Source organism: Castor canadensis, chromosome 10, assembly GCF_047511655.1.
Source record: "Castor canadensis chromosome 10, mCasCan1.hap1v2, whole genome shotgun sequence".
Lineage (NCBI taxonomy): Eukaryota > Metazoa > Chordata > Mammalia > Rodentia > Castoridae > Castor > Castor canadensis.
Genome location: NC_133395.1, coordinates 22,595,124 through 22,620,867, shown reverse-complemented (window position 1 = coordinate 22,620,867; position 25,744 = coordinate 22,595,124). Strand labels below are relative to the sequence as shown.

General features: G+C 34.0%; 1 protein-coding gene across 17 annotated transcripts in view; it reads right to left on the bottom strand.

Moving 5' to 3' along the window:
- Positions 1–25,744, bottom strand: part of LOC141411442 (uncharacterized) — a 313,736-nt gene that overhangs the window by 243,629 nt on the left and 44,363 nt on the right. For 2 of the 17 annotated variants that reach the window (XR_012436188.1, XR_012436185.1), the window contains exons 1-2: positions 5,064–5,199; positions 725–866 (exon numbers count right to left, since the gene is read on the bottom strand). The exons of 13 other annotated variants lie outside the window; for them this stretch is intronic. Coding sequence is in view for 1 of the 4 variants with exons in the window: in XM_074043158.1 (XP_073899259.1) it covers positions 5,064–5,143 (80 nt within the window). In the remaining 3 variants the exon portion in view is untranslated. Of the gene's footprint in view, positions 1–724; positions 867–5,063; positions 5,200–25,744 lie in introns of those variants that run through there. 2 more of the 17 variants (XR_012436189.1, XM_074043158.1) reach the window with 2 other exon arrangements.

Here is a 25,744-nt window from a genome sequence, read left to right as displayed (position 1 = left end):
TTAATTGCATTTCTTTAATGAGAAAGAACTTGACAAGTTTTTGCATGTTTATTGACCATTTTAAAACTCTGTTTTACAAAGCCCCTGTTCCAAGTTTTTGTCTATTTGCTGCTTGGCATATATGCTTCTTCCTAACTCATTCTTTTTCACAATTGTCAGTATTGTGGTGAAACCTAGTTTTCCTTTATTTTCTTTAACATATTTATCAAACTGATTTTCAAATCCTCACCAATAATTTCAAAAGTGGGAATCATTATAGATGTGAATTTACTTCATTTTGGTCATACAAACCAGACTATACTGGTCATTTTGTGCTAATGACAAACATTGTGTTTCCTAAAGTCTCGAAATAATTTTATCTTCCTTGAAAGCTGATGGGCCCTTTCTGTGCTAGGAAGAATTGAGTCTAATCATCATAATCCAAGTAGGGACATTGCTCAGTCCACATGGATTGAAACCCTCCAAAAATGCTTGTATCTGGTTTCTTCTTGAATGTCCAGTTATTTTAACTTTCTATATTTAGATTTAGGTAGGACCACCTGCCTTATTTGATCCTTGATTCTAAATATTCTCACAACATTGATGGAATGCTGCTGGATTTTAGATTTCTGTGCAGGAAAACCTAAGATTGTCATATTTCCTGCAGGCTAGAAGTCAAGTTCACAACCAAACAAATTCCTCACTGCCATTAGCTCTCTACTAACAGAACTCAGTTCTCACATACCTGTACATACGTTAATCCTCCAGAGTAAAAGTGGATGCAGACATAAGCTCATGTTTCTGAAGTTCTTTCATCTCCAGCTTCTATCACACTGCTTGTTTCTGGTACTTTCTAAGAGAAGACCGAATGAAAACTACTCCGTTCCCTAGAGAAGCAGAAACTCCTGACAATATATTTAAAGATATTTGTGCTTATAATGTGTATATTCATATGTGTGTGTCAATAAATATAACACACACAATTCTAATGCTTTGACCAATTAAAATTGAATTTCAATCTAATATTCAAATTTCAAAACATGAAGAATAAGAGGAAAGTAGACATATGTGTAGTACAGAGGCTACGGTTCTCCTGTGTGCAAATTTGAAGTAGTCCAAAGTATGCAATCAACAAATATATGTTTTGTGGAATGCTCACATATACATTCTACTTGAGTTCTGCAATAGGAAAGAGAAACTCTATTCTCTTGTACTTATCATAACATCACCAGGCAATTACTATTCCTTGAACAGATCTAAAATTGAAGAAAACAGAAGAGAATTAACTGGTTTATTTTACCTAGGGAAAGAAAAGGAAGTAATGAGATAGAATTAAAGGTTAAATCCTAAAGATTTATTGAAGTAAGAAAGTACAATGTAGAAGTAATTCTAACATTTGCTCATAGTTTTCAGCATTTGTTAATTTTTTGGTATGATTCTCTTTTTTTCCTAGATTTTTTCCTCTCAAAAATGATAACATTCTCAGGTTTCAGGTAATACTTATCTCTAATGTCTCAACATTAATAAAGCTATTATTGAACCCTGTCCACACATTATTTTATACTGCAGGGCAAGTTGAAAAATCATGTCGCACTTTATCTTCTAAATTGCGATCTATATGATCTCACAATGTTATGACTTCCTACAATATCAACACTTAATTTTGTTAGCTTCCCTAAATGAATACTGCCTACATATTTATAGCAAGCTTAAGGCTATAAAAGTTGGAAAGAAAATGTCTGTTTTTCCTAATCAAATGCTCTTAGGCAAATGTTAAAGCATATTGCATTTGCTTTACAATCCATCAATTATTTCATTTTTCTTTTTAGAGTAAACTTCAACCTAGAGTAACCTAAAGTTATACATTTGCAAGATTTATTCAGCATTTTCTGTTTTGATTTATATGATCAGCCTACATATTAAAATTCATAAAGCATATTTCTACAAATGCATTTGTGTACTGAAATCAATACAAGATATTATATTCTGAAATTATGAACAGAAAGAAAAACATTAAAACTATGCTTGATTCTTTTTGTTCTTATTCTGCATAAACATAATATAATATTAATTTATTATTATTTTTGATCATTATATGGTATTGACGAAACTAGAAACATTTCATAATTGTTTTGTTTTGCTATAACAAAATGAGTAGACTAGATAATTTATAAAGCACAAAAATACATTTTTCACATTTATGGAGTCTGGAAATCTAATTCAGGAGTTATATACTCCCAAAGTGAGAGTGCTATCAGGAAGAACAGTACAGGAAGATCTGGATCCTCATTTCCTACAAATACACTGACAGTACAACAGTCACAGCAAAATTCATTCATGAGAAATCCCAAAACTAGTTGAAAGACTCCTCTACTCCAGCTGAATGTGTAACCAGACTCATCAAGTTAAGCAGATTTGGAGTGCTCCTTCATCAGGATCACTGTCCCTGGCACAGCACCATATAATAAGAAAGATACCACTGAGACCTAGCTTGTCTGAGGAGAGAGAAAGAGTTGACCCACACATTCGATACCAAAATTATTCTGCATAATGTTTCAATCTCAACAACATTGGCTTATAAATTGCAAATACTGAATGAAATACTGATGCAATCAGGAAACCTGGTGGAGAATAGACTGTGACTTGGAAGGGAAATCACCATATCTCCATCACCATACTCAGCATAGTATAAATAGAGGAAAAGTAAGCATCCAGATTCTTGCTTGGGATACAATTGATCCACACGTCCAAATGGCTCAAATTCTTGAGAGCTCCACACAGAACTGTAAGTAGGAAGAATGTGATCCAGGCTGACCTGGACAAACAGGGAGAACTTATCTCCAAAATAACCAGAGCAAAAAGGCTTAAGTGGTAGAGTGCCTGCCTAGCCAGAGCAAAGGTAGGTGAAAATTCAGTACCATCAAAAATACAAAACAAAGGAAGGAAGGAAGGGAGGGAGAGGAGAGGAGAGGAGAAGAAAGGAGAGGAGAGGATAACTATGATTACCATGATAAGATGAATTTTTCAAAAAGAACTCCCAAAGCTAGTATTATGAGAAATGTACATATGTGTAATGAAATAAAAACACTTGCAATTATAAATTTTATTATTTCTGATACAAAATGATTTTAAAAGAGTGAATATTTTTGTATGTATTTATAATATTATATTTCATTTTTTTGTGAAAATTGTAAAATTTGTTATTTTATTTTGATTCAAAACTACTTTATTTATTTTACTTTAGAAATTATTCCATCATTGGCCATTGAGAGCTCTTTGTGCTATTTTTTTATCTTTTCTTTTCTTCCTTTATTGTTGTGCCAAGTGGTGGTACGTTGTGGCATTTACAAAATTTCTTACAATGTATCAAATATATCATACTTAAATTCACCCCCTCTACTAGGATTCCTAGATTAGCTTCAACCGGTATCATTTTGCATTTACATACATCTGTACACATTTTTTACATAGTATTCACATTCTTACCCCCTTTCCCTGATACTTCTCCCCTCCCACTGGTGCCAACACCCCACATACACCCCAGGGGAAGACCTGTTTAGCTCTCCTCACCCCTGTTAGAATAGCTATCATCAAAAACACCACTAACAACAGGTGTCGGTGAGGATGTGGGGGAAAAGGAACCCTCGTACACTGCTGGTGGGAATGCAAGCTGGTACAACCACTCTGGAAAAAAAATTGGAGGGTTCTTAAAAATCTAAACATAAATCTGCAATATGATCCAGCAATCCCACTCTTGGGGATATACCCAAAGGAATGCGACACAGGTTATTCCAGAGGCACCTGCACACCCATGTTTATTGCAGCACTATTCACAATAGCCAAGTTATGGAAACAGCCAAGATGCCCCACTACTGACTAATGGATTAAGACACCTAAAAAACTAGCTAGCATTTGTTGCCCTTAATGCAGAGAAACTAAAGCAGATACCTTAAAGCAACTGAGGCCAATAGGAAAAGGGGACCAGGAACTAGAGAAAAGGTTAGATCAAAAAGAATTAACCTAGAAGGTAACACCCACGCACAGGAAATCAATGTGAGTCAATGCCCTGTATAGCTATCCTCATCTCAACCAGCAAAACCCCTTGTTCCTTCCTATTATTGCTTATACTCTCTCTACAACAAAATTAGAGATAAGGGCAAAATAGTTTCTGCTGGGTATTGAGGGGGTGGGGGGGATAGGGAGGGGGCTGGAGTGGGTGGTAAGGGAGGGGGCGGGGCAGGGGGGAGAAATGAACCAAGCCTTGTATGCACATATGAATAATAAAAGAAAAATGAAAAAAAAAAGAAAATGTGGTATTTATACACAATGGAGTTTTACTCAGCCATGAAGAAGAATGAAATCTTATCATTCACAAGTAAATGGATGGAACTGGATAATATCATTCTGAGTGAGGTTAGCCAGGCTCAGAAGACCAAAAATCATATATTCTCCCTCATATGTGGACTTTAGAACAGGGGACCAGGAACAAGTGAAAAGGTCAGTAAGAGACCTTGGGTCAACTTGGGTTGTAACACACTTGTACATGAAAGCAATGCTAGGAATCTCTCTGTATAACTATCCTTATCTCAAATAGCAAAAATGCTTTGTTTCTCTTATTATTGTTTTTGTTTTCTCTCCAACAAAATTAGAGATAAGGGCAGAAGAGATTCTGCCTGGAAGCAGAATCTTGGGGGGTCAGACAGAGGGGGTGGAGGTGGGAGGAACAATAAGAAGAAAAAAAGAAAAGATAAAATGAAAAACATTACATTTTTGCTTCTTTGAGTTTCCTTGTGAGGTTTCCATGCGTGTATTTATTATAACCCCAGTTGGTTTAAATCTTCTAATATTGTTCATTTTACCTTCGTCCCTTTCTTAAGGTGGTTTTAGCTGGTTTAAGTTCTTAGTTTCTTTCTTTTACCCTGCCCCTCTTGTGTATGACCTCCCCTTAGTGTGACCAGTGTTTAGTAATATTGCTACATTTGTATTAGATCTATGTTCCACATACGAGGGAGAACAAGTGGCTTTTGGCATCTGAGCCTAGCAAACTACCATTAAGATGGTGGTCTTCGCTTCCATCCACTCACCTGAGAATGACAAAATTGCATTCTTCTTCATGGCTGAGTAGAATTCCATTTTGTATAAATACCACATTTTCTTGATCCATTCATCAGTAGTGGAACATCTTGGCTGTTTCCATAGCTTAGCTATTGTGATTAGCACTGCAATAAACATGGATGTAAAATTCTTAATGCTTAAGTATATATTGACTATCAGTATTACTAATACAGTCTACAAAGATGAAAATTCCTGAGTTTTTTTAATTTCAGAATCTATTTTAAAAATACTTTCCTTATAGGAATATTTTTTCTTCTCATAGTAAAAATGACTTTTAAAATCAAAGCTTTAATTATGAGTCATTAAGATAACAGAATCTGCTTAATGATGATCTTATGTACAGAAACAAAGTTTACATCTGCATATTTTATAAATAATAGTAACTTTTAACAAATTATTCTAGTTTCTTCCTGTTGCAAATAAAAGAATTTCAGGAGCATTGACAATTTCTATGCTTTCTGTTATTATTAGCTCTTGAAATGTAATGTATTTAATTTATGACTCAAAGTAGAAACTGCTTGGTTTTATTGCAAGGTTATTCTGATAGGTAATTGTTTTAAGATTAACTAAAACATAATACTTCTTTACAGAGTTTCCATATTAGCTCTTTGAATATGTTAGATCTCAGTAACATAGTGAGTTGAATAGTGCCTTCCCAAACTTCTTATTTTACAGGAAACTTCAGAAAATAACTTTATTTCAAATATTGTGTCCTCACAGAGTTTCAAGTTTAAAAAATCAAAATAAATCATTTCAGGATTTTAGTCTATAAATCTATGACAACAAACTTCTCTTGCTTTAAATCTTCTAGTTTTGCTACTCTGTTATGGTAGTCCAAAAAGCTAATTTGCCTGAGACAGACTGTTTTGGAACACAACCTCAAAAGAGACACTAGGACGATGTGTTACTGGAGTTTATTATAAAAACTTCACCAACTGGTGTACAATAGAAAGAGATACAGTAAGAACTAAGAAAACAGCCTACCAAGAGATTCCATTACTCATCTGTACATTAAGTAATACACAAATTAGAAATTGAAATCCAAACCTTTTAGAGGACATGTTCTTTGACTGCTCATCATCTCTTCAGAAACCAGAAGGCTCTGTAGATATCTCCTTTCAAGTATCCTTAACTGATTTCCCTGTTTCTCAATCCATTCTCAATTTAATCTCAACAATATTGTCATAGTGATCCTTTCAAAATATAAATTGGATTATGCCATTCCTCTGTTTGAAAGTCTTCATATCACAGTCTAAAGTGACCCTGTCTCCTCACTCTTCAATTTTAACTACATTAGATTTCATACTACTCCTGTAACAGGTGAGATGGATGCTTTTATTACTTCCTGGAAGGATGGCGACTCTTCCAGATACTTTGTGGCTAATCCTACTCTCCATGCAAGGTTTGCTAGAGCAGGTAAAATATTTAAAGTAGCAGCTCACCTATATTACAAATTCTAGGCTTCAAAGCCCATTTATGCCTTTCTATACTTAAAAATATTTTGCAAATGTATAGCACATTATAAGAGATTATATAATTAATATAGAATTTTTAAACCTGTTGAAATCACCATAAGAAGGGGACTAAGTTAGAAAGAAGAAAAATAGAGGAGATGAACCAATTCGGGTTATAATACATATATATATGGAAATGTCACAATAAAACTCTTTCTATAGATATCTTAAACTAAAAAAATATCATCCTGCTTGGGGAGTTTGTACCAATGGGAGGGGGCAGAGGTCAGGAAAGGATGTGGGAGGGTGAATATAGTGCAAAGACCATGTGTATGTAAATGGAAAAATGAGACCTTTTGAAACTATTCCATGGATGGGGGGATAAAGGAGAATGGTGGAGGGGGTGAATTTAAGTTTGATATATTGTAAGAAATTTTGTAAATGCCACAATGTACACACAGCACAACAATAAAAAAGAGATGATGTAATGAGCATATTTTGTGTTTATTATTTATATTTTTATTCCCTCACCTGAAACACATACTCTATGAGAATAGAAGTCTTCTGCTGATATGCCTTTAGCAGAGTATATGGGTCATTTTTGGTGTTCACTAAATATTGAACATGTATTTATGAAGTTAATCTCAACAGTATTGTCACAGTGATCCTTTCAAAATATAAATTGGATTATGCCATTCCTCTGTTTGAAAGTCTTCATATCACAGTCTAAAGTGACCCTGTCTCCTCACTCTTCAGATTTAACCACATTAGATTTCATACTACTCCTGCAACAAGTATATTTATGAAGTTGTTCTGCATATATTTCACACCAGTGACTTCTGCCTCTCGCCAGTCATAGAAGTAATAGGGAGAGCTGGATTATGTAAAGAAAACAGAACAGAGTGCTAATTCTTCCAGAATAATAATTGATATGATGGAATTTGCTGCTTTTCTTGTTTCCCTTCTTGGCATTCATTTGTTCAAGAGCCATAAAAATAGGATTTGATTCAACAACCAGATGCACATTCCTACCATGTGGGGAGATGCTCATAGAAAATAAAGGTCAAAAAAAGATAAGCAAGCTGGGCAACTGAGAGACTGCAGAAAGGAGGAGAGAAATCCATAATAACATCTTTTTAACGTCTAGGTAGAACTTTTCCTTTGTCTTATTCAAACTCTTTCAAATTTCTTGTTTGAATTAATTTTGCTCACAACAAATTATTTCTTCAGGTTTCTGGAAATTATGTCCTCAAATCTATGACTATCACTGTAAAGAGTAAAGGAGTTTCATTGTTGTATAATTGTATCATACCAGCTCTTAATTTCACTAGAAAAATGGTATTAATAAATCATACATAATTTATTCTACATTGTCAATAAGTGTTAAAATGGTCCAAATAGATCATTAAAATAATTTTATGCATTGTTTAGGCATTTCAAAATCAAACTCTTTTTTTGATCTGGAATGTTTTCAAATGCAAGTTTCTAAAGTCATCTACATTTCTTTGATAATCCATCAACTTTCCCTGATCATTTTCACTTAGAAAAAAAACAGCTCATCTCCATGCATTTTACACCTGTAAATATGCCCATAGTCACTTTTTTCCAATGTTATGAAACATACCTTTCCCCCTTAACTCTGACTCTGTTTAAATTCACATTTTTGTACCCTCTGATGTAACATGAAGAGACCCAAACTTCCCATTTTCTAAATTGCACAGAAGTTTTTTGAATGATTTCAGATTACCCTAAATCTCATGCTTGCCTTCTCATGTACTTCTGATTTCCTTTTATCTCCCAATCCATTTCATGATTCAGTTAAAAATGCCTATCTCTCTGGAACATACAGAGAGATCTGCAGTCTCATTTAATTTCCTTGCTATTCATCTCCCCCTTGCACAACACTACAACTGTTTCTTATAAGAGAACATTTCGGCCACCTCTAATGATTATTTTGGTAACTTCTGTTTAATCAGCACTCCCTGTCCCTTAAAACATGGTGTAAAACAGTTTTTAATGTATTCTTTCAAAATTTCTTCTCTTTACAATTATACTCAAAGTTCACTTATAAATTAAAAACATCATGCAGTGTAAATCTCCTATAAGTATCACAAGTTTTACAATTATGTTCATTTGTTAGTCTACTTATACTTTAAATAAAAAATTCTACAATTCGTTCTCAGAGTTCTCTGCATTGAGGACACAGAAGACATTAGGATTATCAAACATATTGTTTGGGATATACCCAAAAGAATGTGACAAAAGTTACTCCAGAGGCACCTGCACACCCATGTTTATTGCAGCAAGTTATGGAAACAGCCAAGATGCCACACTACTGATGAATGGATCAAGAAAATGCGGTATTTATTCACAATGGAATTTTATGCAGCCATGAAGAAAAGTTAAATGTTATCATTCACAGGTAAATGGATGGAATTGGAGAACATCATTCTGAGTGAGGTTAGCCTGGCCCAAAAGGTCAAAAATCATATGTTCTCCCTCATATGCGGACATTAGATCAAGGGCAAACACAACACAGGGATTGGACTTTGATCACATGATAAAGTGAGAGCACACAAGGGAGGTGTAAGGATAGGTAAGACACCCAAAACCTAGACAGCATTTGTTGCCCTCAATGCAGAGAAACTAAAGCAGATACATTAAAGCAACTGAGGGCAATAAGAGAAGGGACCAGGAACTAGAGAAAAGGTTAGTTTGAGAAGAATTAACTTAGAAGGTAACACACATGTACAGGAAAGAAATGCAAGTCAACTCCCTGTATAGCTATCCTTACCTCAACTAGCAAAAACCCTTGGTCCTTCCTATTATTGCTTATACTCTCTCTTCAACAAAATTAGAGATAAGGGCAGAATAGTTTCTGCCTGGTAGCGAGGAGTAAGGGAGGGAAAAGGAGGGAGCAGTGGGGGAGTAGAAATGACCCAAACATTGTATGCACATATGAATAAAATAAAAATTAAAAAATTATTAAATAAATAAAAATAATAATAAACCAATTAAAACTAAAAAAAAAAAGGGGGTCTGCTTTTTCTTTTACCTGAGAGCTGAAGTTAGACCATCATAAACTTAGAGGCAAAAGACACAAAGAACTTCATTTGCACTGATACTATCTCTTCATTCATAAAATCATTTTTTAAAAGGGCCAAACAAGCTGGTGGAGTGACTTTAGTGGTAAAAGTACCTGCCTAGCAAGCTTGAGAAGCCTTGAGTTCAAATCTCAGTGTCACCAAAAAAAGAAAGAAAGAAAAAAATTTAAAGGGCCAAACTAAAGTCCAAAATCTTGCCCAGCATTTGTATTATAAGGCTTGTTATTTTAATTTGATCATTTTCTTTTTTTTACAATATGCCAGGCTCTTTTGTGCATAATTTGAGGAAAGTTACTTATTTTTACCTCATACATTCTTATCACTGAAATGAGAAAAAATGTAGTTCTTAATGTATTATGATTAAATGAAAGTGTACAAATATACGATACATTTTTAGAATATAACAGTAGTATATCATCATATAAAACACAAACCTGGTCTTAGCATTTTTCTCCTTAAATATCTTTAGTCTCCTCTACAATATCCTCCACTGCTACTCCACTATATACTATATACAAGGTTTCAGAATATCATTCCAGAACCTCTATGCTGTGATTTCTATTTCCAAAGAATTCTCCTGAAATTCCTTGATTATGATTTATAGAAAAGTCAGTATAAATTTTCTTGGAATCATATCACTATCCCATCTGTCCCCATATAGGTGGCAACCTTGTCCTTCAGGCTCAGATGAAATGCTCTCTTTGACAAAAAATTCCCTTTCACACACATGTGCAAACAATATGTAAGAGAAATCCATAAGAGTCAGCATAAGTCAGTGACATATTTCTATTCCTAAACTTACACACTCACTTATAATTATTTTTGCTACCAAACAGATCTTTTTAAAGTCTAAAAGAATGTCATGTTCTTTGTCATTTTCTCTTTAGTTTCACTTCTTCGTTGACTTTGGCATATATTTATTTGTTGTATCCTCTGCTCCAGGCTCCCTTCCAATTGTTACTGCTTTTTTTTTTAAGTGATTATTTCTAAAGCAAAAAAAAAAAAAAAAATCCATCTTTTTAAAATACAAATAGCACTTGCCAAAGTTCTTTCTTCTCTGTTTACCACCTAATGGATGCAATTCAAACCTTGTTTTCAGATCTATGGTCAATTGATACATTTTCCTTACAGCTTCAAGCCTTGTACCATTAAATATTTCAGCATTCTTTTATGAAATATCTCAACATGTATACGCAAAGTATATGAAAGTTTAACACATTATAAGTACAGGTTTTTTGTTATTAAAAGAAAGCAAATGAAAACTGCAACAAAGTAGCAGTTCTTATCATAATCAGAACATTTGACAGGGCTATAGTTTGGTGGTTTTGCATAGGAATCTCTCTGTATAGCTATCCTTATCTCAACTACCAAAAAAGGTTTGTCTTTCTTATTATTGCTTATGTCTTCTCTTCAACAAAATTGGAGAACAGGGTTCTTCCTGGAAGTGAAGGGGGATGGGGGGAGAGAAAGGGGGTGGGGGACGGGGGGAGAAATGACCCAAACAATGTATGCACATATGAATATACAAATAAAGAAAAATAAAAAAATAAAAATAAATAGAATGCCCTTCATGAATATTATTAGAAGAAATGAGTTTCTTTGTATCTTTTGCCTCTAACTTCATGATGGCCTAACTTCAGCTCTCAGGTAAAAGAAACAGCAGACCCTTCTGTGTAATAAAATAAATGACTTCAAGGGATCTAAGTAGTAGTGTAAAGAGAAAGATTGGGATTTTATTAAGCTATAGTCACTATAAAAAATATGGAAAGAAATGTTGGCCTGTTTCATCTGGCTATTTGACCTTCAGAGAAAAAGAATACAGTAAAATAGCATGAAAGAACTATCTCTGAGTCATGATTGTCCAGTGTGAATTCCCTGACCTCTATGTTGCTACCAAGGTCTTAGTCGGGTATTTCAATTCACTGCACTCAGAATTTTACTCATTTTTCTGCTCATCTTAGAATGTACTACTTCCATTTGTGTCCATACCTGAATATCTACTAGTAAATTCTAAAATTTCTGATTCCCAGACCTAATTATTTTGACTAGTCTTAGTTGCAGCTTCTGAATAAATGTTTTTAAAGGTATTCACTTTGTAATCATAAGTACATGTATAAACTTCAGGTCTTATTGAAATGCAGATTCCGAATTAGTATATTTGTGGTGGGAGGATCTAAATTTCCAACTTGCTCCAGGTGCTACTCATGCTGACAGTTTGCAGAAGCCATCTTAACTGGCAGGGGGTATACTAGAGAGATTTAGAAGTTGAGGCATAAGTGGTTCTGATGATGGTGGAGATACTGGTCCACATGCCTCCAAGAATAAAGTCTCATCTTTGCAGCAATAGTACTACAATATTCTGATACTGAAGATTTGTATTTCTTATATATATGGAAGATGATGAAGGAGTGATTATGTCACTTAATATCTTAAAGCAAAATATCTAATTCCCTAATAATAATTTATCAATAATCTTCTTTTACTGAGCACTTATTTTAAGCTTATCAATTCTATACATATAAACAATATTTACATATTTATATGCATTTCCAATTTGATGATATTAGTACTTTTAATTTGTAGATACAGAAATTGAGGTATGAAGATTGAAAATACCTTGACTTAGAATCAAGAAGATTTGTACTTAGTAAAGTGGATTACTGTGCTAATATTAATAAAGCTCGGGTAATATCAGTAAAGTCGCAGTGTTCACAGGATATATGATCAAAAGAAAGTCTTAACCTAACCAACAAGAGGAAATAAGTGTTGAATATTTAGTTGATTTTAACCATCAGTTGTCAAACAATTCTAGATTTTGCTGTTTTCATTCCTTTTGTGATGGCCTTGAAATTGTTAAATAGGATGTTCAAGCTGATTATTGTGAAGATGCCAGACATATGGCAATAAATAAGAAGTCTTATGAATTACTTGGATGCTTCTTTTGATCTCATGTTTTTGAAAAACAGCATGATCTCATTTTGTGTCAATCTTTGGGTTTATTTTGGAATCTTAACCTATTTAAAGTGACTTTTTTGTTTTCTTGGTTTCCTATGTTAGCTTTAAAAGGCTTGATACTTTGCAGTTGGCAAAATGCTGGCCTTTGATTTTAACTTTGACAAAAATACACAATTAAAAATGGAAATGTACATTTGATTGTTTGTGAATCATGTTTCCTTGGAAAAGGTAAAATGTTTTATTCATCCTCAATGAAAAGACAGTGCCCCTATCAAGAGTAGGGATGTCTCATTATATCCTCACCTAGTGAAATAATTTTTAGAGTATTTTCTTGTACTGGAAGCACAAACTTTCAAAGGTTCATTTGCAACCCAAAACTTTCCAGAGAAAAGTGTCAGTGTTGACACTGAGATTATAAATACGTCATATTAAATGTGTGTTACACAACATTTATAGCATAAATAAGATAGGATGGCTGTGTCCAAATAGTTGAAGTAAAGAGTCTCAAGTGTTTTCTGTGTGGCATGAGAATAACAGAATCGGGATGAATGCAGGAAAGGTGAAAATCATCCAATTTAAAACCATTTAAGAAAGATGATGACTTCCTCAAAATTAAAACTGCCATTACTATGTATCACTTTAGTCACCAATCGATTCATCCAGTTTTCCATGGGCCATAAACAGAAACCTTATCTGTAGCAAGCATTGTTCTAAAACGAACCCAAAAAGTCTGCACTCAATGAGATATGAACTAATGCAAAGATGAAGGATAATAATGCAGATGCAATAAAGAAATAAGATAATATAATAAAATCTGACAGTGGAAGGATGAACTTTTGTACATAAGATGACCAGGAGAAGGCCTAAAATATGAACTAATGACCACAATATAAAAAGACAGCAGACCACTATTTCTATGGATTACATTGTGACACACCCCCAGAACTCATAGAATTTTTTTGAAACCCCTAATGCAGTATGTGTTGGAGTTTGAGAAGAGAAATTTAGAAGGTAATTAGGTTCATACGCGATCCCTGGGGGTGTGGCTCTCATCATCTGGTCAGTGTCTTTGTAAGAAACAGCAGAAAGCTCACTCTCACTCTCCCTCCACTGGTAAAGACATGGTAAGAAACAGCCATCTGCAAGTCATGAAGACAGTCATGGTTAGCCAGTACCTAACCATTGCTGCTGTTCTAATCTCAGAATTCTAACCTCCATTACTATCAGAAGTAAGTTTCTGTTGCGTAAGCTGTCCAATCTATGACATTTTATTATGATAGTCCAACCTGACTAAGGCACTATGAAAAGATCCTGGAGCCAAATCAGACAATGTAAACATAGACCTTGAAGTGGTAATCAACTGAGAATTTAAGGGGAACTAAAAGACCAAGGCTGTCTTGAAATAAGTGAGGGGGGGTGACATAGGTTGGGATATGAAACATAGGCAGCTCCATTTCTCATATGTTGAACAGCTGGGTAAACTCTTGGGAGACTTTCTCTAATTCACTTGAAATGAATATTCAAAACACATTAAAATTCTTGCTTGTGGTAAATTATAAGCTTAGGTAAATATTTTATTTTCCACAGCAAGGGAAAATAAAAAAGAATATTAAGATTGCTGTGGCAAATTTTATTTCAAAGATAGCCCTACAACATTTTCTACCCTTCATTCTTTTGAAATGTCCTCCATTTGATTGTCTGGGATACAGTGGAAGTGACATCATAAGCATTTTAAAGCCAAGTCCTACAAAAGGTCAAACCTTCTGCTTGATCCTTTTGTGATGCTTATTCTAGTAATGCAGCCACTATGGTGTGAAGAAGACCAAGTCACAGGAAGACATGAGAGAGACAAAGGCTATGAAAGCATTCCAGCCCAAACACCAGTTAGTGGGAAAAATAAGTAAGACTGAGTGGAAAACACTCAACTGTGACTAACCAGCTCCCAGGAACATGAGAGAGAAGAGTAAAATAATTAAAATAATTAAACAAAATTAATTCACTAATTTTGTTGCGATGTTTCAGTACATCAATAAATAACTGAAACAAGTCAAATGAATTCCTGATTTAAAAAAGCAATGCTTAGTAAGTAATCTCTAATTTAACCTAGTGAATAAGAGATGTTTTTTGCTACTTTGAGGACTTTGAGAGCAAACTAATTTCCAAAAAATATTTTCTAAAATGTTTCTGAAAGTTTAAGAATTTGTATATTCTTTGGTCCACGTTCTTATAAACTTTGATGGTAGTACTGAGAATTTCCTTTAGGCTTTGTTTGATGCCAATTTGCAATAGTTATTTCTTGTACCTCTTTAGTATCTGGAGTGGATTTTCCTGTAATCATCTGCAATTGTATACCATAATCTACTGCAATTGATTACTTTTTCTTGCTTTATTGAATATTTTTCTTTTGTATTGATTCTTGCTTTTTTATTGCTAATATGCTTTCATACGATTTAAACTTTGTCATTTCTTTCTTCCCATATTTTGAATTACCATGTTACAGTGTAATACAAAATAATTTCAAATTGTAAGCATCAATAAAGTAACAATACTAATGGAATATTTCTAACTCATTAAATGTAGACTATTAAATAGTATTTTATATTCAAAGTGTTTAAAAACTAATGTGAAAAGCAATATATATGTATATATATATATATATATATATATATATAACAGATAAAATCCAAACCAAACAATAGTATTTATGCTAACACTCAGACTTTCCTGTAAGAAGACCAAAATGTTTGTGTCCACAAAGATTTAACATGTTGTGACACATCTGAAGTAATTGTACAATGGCTTGGCTACACATTTCAAGAACTATGAAAAGATAGAACATTAAGTTCAGATTATGCTTTCTATTTGTCCTGGAAGACAAAATATATAATCATAATGTATGTGTGCCTCAAAATATATTCTCTACATCATGTAAAAATATACCAGAAGTAGGGTGAAGCTTAGTGGTAGTGCTTGCTTAGTATGCACATGGCCTTGGGCTCAATTCCAAAAAACAACAAAACTATCAGAAAGAAAAGGACACTGAAAATTACTGAAAGGACAACAGATTCATTCCAAGAAGACTAGAATATAAAATCTTGATAAAGCTCGAAGCCCATGTCTAAACTTCAAGAATCACTACTCTTCTGAATTGAGGGGATAAATTCCAATGTACTTGAAGTAAAATGGACTAAAGATTAAGGGTATAAAAAAGCAAAACTGAACTCTAGCTGGAAAGTTTTGAATGAGGAATAGGAAAACATTCTGTTGTGTTCAATTTACCTGTAGCAGATCTCAATCTTTTCATATACATGCATGGATCAAATGAAGAGAATTGTTAAATGCAAATATCAGGATCCCCGACTGTAAATTGGTTTAAGTTGAGCATGCTTACGAATTTTTAAAAACACAACACACACCATGTACTTTAACATGCAGCCAGAGTTAAGAATTATTGCAGATAATTACTGAATCACTGCATGAAGCTGTAATTGTGTGCTTTTGTAGAAAAGAGGGGGGATGAGTTTCATTTAAAGTATATTAAGAAAATTCTGCTTCATTCTCTTTCTTGCCATGATTTCATTATAGAGAAGATGTATTTCCTCATACCATTGACATAGGTTTCTAATTCATAAGCATACCATATGCCTATCCACACACAGGTTATATATGTGTCTGTGTGGTTTAACATCATCTCTTGTACCCTGTCATTAACCATGGAAAGAGCATGTGTCAGTTAGATTCTGCGCCTTCACCTAGATCTCAGAAAGAATGTATAAATAACAACTAGCTCCATGGCTAGCTAGCCCTCTGATCTGAGTGAGAAATACATGTTTAAGGTAAGCCATTACAATTTTATTTACATTAAAAATGAAGAATCAAGGACTAGCTAGTGACTCAATTGGTAGGAAATGGTATGATAATGGTTATGATGGGTCATACACAATCAATTGTAATTGGAGTGAGATTATAGGCTCAAGATGTAAGAATTATGTAATAAAAGAGAGCGGGAAGGTTTTTTGAAGTCATTGATAACAGGACAACTAAACAAAGTCTTTGTAACAGCATGATGAATACCACACAGAAAGTCAGGCAGTACACTGATATTATGGGAATTGTACTTCTCTCCATGGATTTTGATAGGTAGCAGTTAAATGTAAGGGGTTGCCACAAGAGGAAGAAAAGAAAAACCCACTGTAATTCAACTTCTCAACTCCAGTAATCTCTATTTAAGATCAGGTAGCTAGAGTCCCAGGGTTAGCACAGGATGCTTTGAAGTTAGCCACTATCCTAAAGCTTAATCTACTCTTTATCCTAGAGCAATTCACATCTTAAACATCAACTAATTCTGGTGCAGAGAGATTTTCACATGTAAATTTAACAAAACAAAGAACAAGATAAAGCAAAGGTTAGTAATTTCAAACAGACATTTTCCATCAATTAAAACAGAATCTAGTAGATTAGAAAATGTCTCTCTTAACAAGATAATGACCCAAATGTAGAAAATCTCTCCAGAGGTCAAAGGAACACAAGCTAAGGGTTTCTCAATAAATATTCCAACTTTAAAGCCTGACCCATTTCTGGTGTCTGCACCAATGGCTCATTCCTGTAATCCTAGCTACTCAGGAGGCAGAGATCAGGAGGATCTTGATAGTTAGAAGCCAACCTAGGGCAAATAGTTTGTGAGACCTATTTGAGTGGCTCAAGATGTAGGAACTTAGTTCAAACCCCAGCAGTGCAAAAAGGCAAAACAAAACAAAAGAAAAAACCTGACCCATGGTTCTCTCACCTGCTTTCAACTGAAAATATATTTCTTTCCTAATAAACATTACTATTACTTTTACTATATCATTTGCAATTTGCTTGAATTCTTCAACTACTGGATGCAAAAACTGAGGTAATTATCATAAACCACATAAACAGTTGTGTTTATGAATTCAAAACAAGTTTTAAAATCTGAGACATGGTTGTATGGATCCCAACAAAATGATTTTCTTTAAGCACAAAGATGCTCTCAGATATGTCTGTTGTCCACTTAAGAAATCTTTTTCACATCATCTATTGGCCAATACAGAATCTATACTTTTAATGGTTTGCATAAAAGCATTATATAACATAGCTGTGCATGGAAGATATTATATGTCAATGAAAGGACTTCTTGGTTAGTGCTTTCCACAGGTACTCATGTATTATAATAGGAGATGAGGGTATTTCATGATGCACTGAAGTGAGCTGTGGCTTTTCCTGGCTTGGTGCCACTTTCAACCATGACCATCTTGCTGTTGCTCTGAGAGACAAGGACATAACATCTAATGTCACCTACAACCCCTCTGAGAAGCACCTTTAAACAAGGAACAGAAAGGCACCAAAAGGTTTTAAAATGTTGTCTCAGAGATGAGGTGGCATGTTATTTAAAGAAGTTGTCATTGGCTGGAGGATAAGTTTGAGGTTGGCAAGACATCAGAAAGGGAGATAATCACATTCTTGAGCCCTGAATCTAGGAAAGACATGGTGAGGGCCTTCACTGGACACAAGTGTAGGAAGAAAATCAGACTTAATTTAGGAGAAATCTAAAAGATTAAAAGATATGCATTAATGAAAACAATGAGTCCATAATGCCCAATATTTTCTTATGCTTGACAGTTGTGTTCATGAGGAATAGGGTATTATTCCAGCTTATTATAATGAAATGCCTGAAGCTTGATACTTACAAAGAAAAGAAGTACACTTGTCTCAAAGTTTTGGAGGCTGAAAACCCAAACAGTATAGTGCCAGCTCTTACAAGGGCTCCCTGGGCTGCATCACTACTTGGTGGATGGTGACACAATGGCAGAAGAACAAGCAAGAAACCAGTAAGCCAGAGAAAAAGGAAAGGAAGAACCATTCATGTTCTGTTTGAGACAACTGTCTCACAAGCAGTAGTTTAGAGTCCTCTGAGGACTTTCCTAATCCCTTACCATAAAGAACTACTGCATTGTCCACTGCTTTCTAGACACTCTGCAGTGCAGATGTGATTTTCTTAATAAACATATCATTTCCGTTCTAGAAACTCTGTTGTTTACAAATGTAATATTCAGAAGTTCTTGAAATGATATTTTCCAAGATATTCTTTAAAAATTAATGTGTGAAGAAATACAATAAAAGAAGTCAAAAATCTCTATAGGGAAAATTATTTTAAAAAAATAGAAATACTAAAGAACACCTAATAAATGGATAAGGAATCTCTGTACAAGAATTATAAAATTGATATTATCAAGCTAGACATGTAGTCCATGTGTTTGACAAGGATCTCAAATCATAAAGAATTCTTACAAATCAATAAAAAATAGAAACATAAATAAATAAAAATTTATTCAAGAAGCCTGAATAGACATGTCATAAATGATGTTACCCAAAATCTGAATAAATAAAAGAAGTGAAGAATTTATTAAAATTTATAGAAATATAGTGTGATGTTTTGACTCATGTTACAATTATCCCATAAATTTGTACAAATGCTTTGCATTGGTTTTTTAAAAATCAGTAACTATATGTAGGATCATTATCTTATATTTCATAAATTTATACAATTATTGTGCCAATGTTTAAATAAATATAAGAATCAGCAAATATTTTAATCAATGGAAAAAAGTATTTAGGGAAATAAAAATTAAAATCATAATAGCATATACTAAATACATGCATTTTTTGTATTCAGAATACTGATAAGACAACTTTTTCGAAGTAAGTACAGAAGGAAGGAAAGGAGAGAGGGAGGGAGGAAGGAAAGAACGGGCACAACAGTAGAAAGAAAGAGGTGGAGGAAGCTTGTAGAGTGTTGACAATATTTTATTTCTTGATATGTTGTAGTTGCATAGTTACATATTTTATGATAGTTCTTTAAGCATGCATGTTTATTCAATTTTTTTTATTTCCACTACATTTCAATTTGAAGCTAAGAATATGAAAATACAGCTAAACAATAGAAAATAGTATTTGTGAATTTCCATAAGCATGTTTGGGAATTAACGTTTCTATGTGTGCACGTATTTCATGGCCACAGTAATATATTGCTATTTACCTTATGACATCATATTAAAGGACACTAATAATATTAGATATTTGTTCACTACTTACTATGATTAAAGCACTACTGAAGAAGTTCACAACTATATATCAAACAGCACAATATATTAAATCATTTGAATAAAAACCACATTGATAGCATGCAATTTCAGAGTTAAAAAGTAGATAGAACACAGTACTGATTAATAAATATCCTGGCAGGGAATTCTCAAAGGAAGAGGTACAAATGGCCAATAAATACATGAATAAGTGTTCAGCTTCCCTGGTTATAAAAGACATGCAAATCAAAATAACACTTAGATTTCATCTCACCCCAGGTCAAATGGCCATAATCAAGGCCAAATGTTGACGAGAAGGTTGCAAAATAGGAAGTCTTATACACTGCTTGTGGGAATGCAAGTTAGTTCAAATACTATGGAAAGCAGTATAGAGATTCCACAAAAAACTATAGCTAGAACTGCCATATAATGATCCAGTAATTTTGCTCCTGGGCAAACCCCAAAGAACGTAAGATGGGATACAGCAGAGACACTTGTATAATGATGTTCATTGCAGCACTATTCACAATAGCCAAGCCCTGGAAATAACCTAGATGCCCTATAAGTGATGAATGGGCCTAGAAATTGTGGCATATATACAAAATGGAGTATTACTTAGCCACAAGAAATAATGACATGTGGTTTGAAGGTAAATGGATGCAACTGGAGGGTATTATGTTAAGTGAAGTTAGCCAGGATCAGAAACACAAAAGCCACATGTTTTCTCTCATATGTGGAAGGCAGATCCAAAGATAAACATATACACAAAAACAAGTATGATCATATACAAACTCAGAAGTAGAACATGTTTGTAACAGTGGAACTACTCTATGGAATTTGGGGAAAGAAGGAAACAAAAGAGAATAATAGAGCATCAGTAAAATCACATAACATAAGATGTGAAGGTAGAGGATATATGGATGTGTATTGAAAGCTGTTGAAAAACAGGGGGTAGGAGGTAAAGGGGTAAGGGAGAACAACTGAAGGGATTGAACAGCCCAAAGTAAAGCACACACCCAGTGGGCATACATTTAGATACAACATAAGTCTTACTGGAATTGTCATTTTTAATCACCTCCCATCCAGTATCATGAATATATCCTAATAAAAATTTTATAATGAAAAAATGAAATGTCCCTATGGATTAGAAACTCTTTACAATCACAGAAAGTTTAGATGGTAGAGACTCAATCTCTCTGACTGTTTGGGAAAGGATAAAGAACAGAATTCAAGGATTGAGGAAATTGTCTATAACACACAACTCAAACAAAAAGTCCAAGTAAAGTATTATTGCTGAAGTTTAACAAGAAGTATAAAAGGGGAAAATAGGTCAGTTTCAACTTTGTACACATTGTTAAGGTGTTGCTATCTAAACTTCAAGACTGGATGTGTTTAAAGGTATTCTAGTATATAACAATATTGAAAGCCTCCAAATTCATTTATAGAAGACAGCACTAAGCAAAATAGCAAGTCTAAAATAAAAGACGATATTTAACTGTAGTAAACATACACATAAGCAAAAACATAAAGAAATTAAAATGCACATGAATGCAAAATTGGTTTAGTATATGAAAGAAAGAATTAACATGGAATAAGTATAAATTGAAACTACAAAACATTATATAAAAAAGTAAAACACTTTCTAAAAGGCAAGGACATGCTTAGGAATTTTTAAATGCAAATTGAAGAAGAAAGTATGAAAATGTGCTCAATCTCAGAAGAAAGCAGAGTAATGAAATTTAAAACAGTAACAATAATTTTAGCAGAAAATATAAAAAACTGATAATATCCAGGTAATCTGAGGTGAAGAAAGTGGGATACTCTTAAGATGTTGGAAGAACTGTAAGCATTTCTAGCCTCCAGAGGACAATTTGGTAGTACCATGAAAACTTAAAAATTGTAAAGTGTTACAAACTGCATTTCCACTTTTAAAATTATATCCCAGAGAGTTATTCCTATGTGCACTGAGATATCTGATACTTACCAGGGAAATTTATTTTGTCATTATTCCAGTTTGTGGCATCTGAAGCACAATTTGGGCTTAAAGAGAAGCACATAAGCTGAATTTTAAGTTATAACTACATGATCTGGGAAGTAGTTCATGGAAAGTTGCATTTAAAGGCTCAAATACCCTCTCTCAGTCAGTTTCCCAGAAGTCATACTTTCCTTTAACTTTGAACAAATAATTTTACATCCAATTGATCGGAAAGTGAAGAAGTTCTCATGGATTTAGAAATCCTATGATAGTAAAAACTCTACAGAGTCTAGAATCCTATTCATCACAGTGTAAGACATGCTTACTATTAAAGTAGTAGGATCTAAGACCCAATGAAGTAATATAAACAACTCATATTCACACCAAAGAACATGCACTTTAGTTAGATGGTAGACAATATATTTTTATTTATGTAACTTCTTTTGTGCTAAAGCAACCTTTACACCTTGCACATCTAAACATAGTGATAATTAATATACTAAATGAAAGAATGGTTAAGTAAACAATATATCAATATGAAGCAGATGGAAGTAATCCTGTAGAATTATAAAACTTGAAGAGGAATGTGATCCTCCTTACATCATTGAGGAGCCAAAACAAATTGTAGATCAACATATAGAGTATGTCATCATTTATGTAAGTGTAAATTTCAATGCCCCAAACTAAAAGCCAACAATAAAACTTAGAAATGATCTGGAATGGTTGCCACTCTGTTAGAAAGTGAGATGGAGCAAGTGTCCTAAAAGCACTGACACATCCCTCCCCCTACCACGTAACTATACCTCACCCCTTCTAAATGAAATCATTCCTGGGAAACCTAATCTCATCTCCTAAGCTTAAATAGTAAAGCTGAGTTTTCCAAATTTTTGTCTCCAAGTCAGTCCTCTACCCTAAGAGCTCTGTATATGTGGACTTCAAATTTCACGTATCAAAAACGATAATCCTGGTTTTCCCATCGAAATTTTTCTACCTACAGTCTTCCTCATGCCAGTAAATTGTAATAGAGCCTTTCAAATCAAAGGAACCAAACCAAACCAACCAAACAAACAAAAAAAACCCCTGTGAAACTGCCTTGGCTTTTCTCATTCCTATTCTATATCCACTCTGTCCACAATTTCTATTGCTGTTTCTACTTCATGCTAGTGGAAATTGCTAATCTTCTTCACTATCAGGCCTCTTTTCTAATCGTCCTTTTAGAATGTAATGTCTTCTTATACTCTGATATTGATTTGGTTATCCACTCCCATAGCAATCTGTACTTTACATTTATAAATGTTCAGTTATTTGTTTAATACCCACATTCTCTGTTACATGATGAATTCTAATAGTGAGAAACATGTCAAGCCTCCCCACCACCAGTTTATAATGTAAAAAAATATATCAGACTGGATTACAAATTATAATGAGAATAATATACAATGTGAATTACATACAATAATTATAGTAGTTATCATATGCTGTGTAGTTTCTGTTGTCTTTTCCTCTATTGTACTGAATTTTTAATAGTAAGTGGAATCAGTATCCAACATTTTGTAACCAATTCTGTATTTGATCAATTGACTATAGTGCATAGTATTAAAGAATATTTCCAGCATGTGTAATTAGATATCAAGAAATGGTTTACAAAATAAATGACTAATTTCCTCAATGTATCTCAAATATAAGCAGTGACAAAAAATAAAGCCATGAATCCAAATAGATATCCTGGAAAGAAGTAGTAGTCTAAATATACTTGGTATTAAGTAGGCATTGTAAAGTAATAGAAAGAACAATTATTCCACAAATAGACATTATTGTATTTTTAAGACTTAATGCTGTACTTTTACTTTTACTAAAACAATGGTGATATCTAAAATTAAAAACTGCAGAGAACCTGGAAACTTTCATAAGAATTCAATCAAAATAGAAGAGAGGGTCTTTAATGCATCTAGAATAAGAGTAAATGGTTTTACAAAGCAGCCATCATCCTACTTATCACATTTTGCCACCTTAAGTGTCATATTCTCAGATTTTGGATCAAGCAACACATACTTGGAAATTTTTCTCCTTGCCTTCTCTTCAAGTAAATTTTATGAAAGATCATTAGCCAACCTCCCTCTTCACATGCACCAGGTATGTTCCTAGTGTCCCACACACAAACTGTTTATTTTTTAGATGTTTTTCTCTTATATCTAGTAATTAGTCCAAGTTTTTAAAGAAATATTTTCTTTCTTCTGAGTAAGTGTTCCATTTTATTACTCACTAAAACTATCTTCCTTAAAAATGTTTAATTTAGAGAAAAAGAGGAGGTTGGAGTTTTGGCTCAGTGGTGGATTTGCTTGCCTGACGTGCTGGAGAACCTGGGTTCAATTCCCAGCACTGAAAAGAAGGGAGAATTAAAAAACCAATTTTTTAAAAATATTCATTTATTTGCATGTGGATACATTGTTTGAGTCATTTCTCCCCCCTGCCTTCCACTCCAACCCTCTCCTCCTCTGCCCCCAACCCTCTCCTTCCCTCCCCTCTGCCCCTCTCCTCCCCTCCCCCCTTGCTTCCAGGCAGAACCTGTTCTGAGCTTTTCTCCAGTTCATTTGTGTTCTCCCTCATATGTGGTCTTTAGATCTAGGGCAAAAAACCTAATTTTTAGCACAAAACTCAAATGTCTAAATTTTTAGAGTTCTCCAACCCAATATTAAATTCAGCCTTTTAGCCATCTTGCTTGGAAGAATGCTGACAAACAATGGGTTACCTTGCCTTTCCAAGCACAGCTAATAACTTACAGTACATTTGATCCTTCACTTTGTCTAATAATCACTACCATAAAGGGTAAATGGCTGCTAAAGTCTCTCCATTACTGTCTACAGCATAAAAAAATACATCATATAGTAATCATTACTACTTATACTGAGAATAATACACACAAAAATTATAATATTATATGCTATGCAATTTCTATATTCTTTCTGAAATTAAGTTGAATTTTTTTAACAGTAAACAAAATCAGTGCCTGATGTTTTGTAGTCAATTTCATTTTTAATAATTCTACCACTAGAGTGAGGACCTGGATAGTTTATTTCATAAATATTTATTGAAAACAGTATTAAAATGTATAATTATTTATGTTGAGTACTCCTTATTTCAAGGTTTGATTATTAAACAAATGATGTTAGCAGCGTCTGTACTATAAGGTAAAAGACCTATGCATTTTTTTTCACTCATATGTGCATACAATGTTTGGGTCATTTCTCCTGCCTTCCCCCGCCCTTTCCCTTAACCGCCCCACCCCTTCCCTCTCCCCCCCACTCCCTTGCTTCCAGGCAGAAACTATTTTGCCCTTATCTCTAATTTTTGAAGAGAGAGCATAACCAATAATAGGAAGGACCAAGGGTTTTTGCTAGTTGAGATAAGAATAGCTATACAGGGAGTTGACTCTCATTGCTTTCCTGTATATGTGTGATACCTTCTAAAGTAATTCTTCTCAAACTAACCTTTTCTCTAGTTCCTGGTCCCCTTCTTCTATTGGCCTCAGTCGCCTTAAAGTATCTGCATTAGTTTCTCCCCACTTCCCCCTGCCCCCTCCCTTACTCCCCTAACCCCTCACTACCAAGCAGAAACTATTTTGACCTTATCTCTAATTTTGTTGAAGAGAGAGTATAAGCAGTAATAGGAAGGACCAAGGGTTTTTGCTAGTTGAGATAAGGATAGCTGTACAGGGAGTTGACTCGCATTGCTTTCCTGTGCACGTGTGTTACCTTCTAGGTTAATTCTTTTTGATCTAACCTTTTCTCTAGTTCCTGGTCCCCTTCTCCTACTGGCCTCAGTTGCTTTAAAATATCTGCATTAGTTTCTCTGAGTTTAGGGCAACAAATGTTGTCCAGTTTTTTGGGTGTCTTACCTATCCTCATACCTCCCTTGTGTGCTCTTGCTTTATCATGTGAAGTTTTAGAAAATATTTTAGTGACAACCTGTAGCTACAAGAATCATTCATTTTAGTGTCTTCCTCTATCTCTTTCTTAGCTCTTTTGTAACTTCTGGGCATAGAACTTACAGGACAACAAAGCA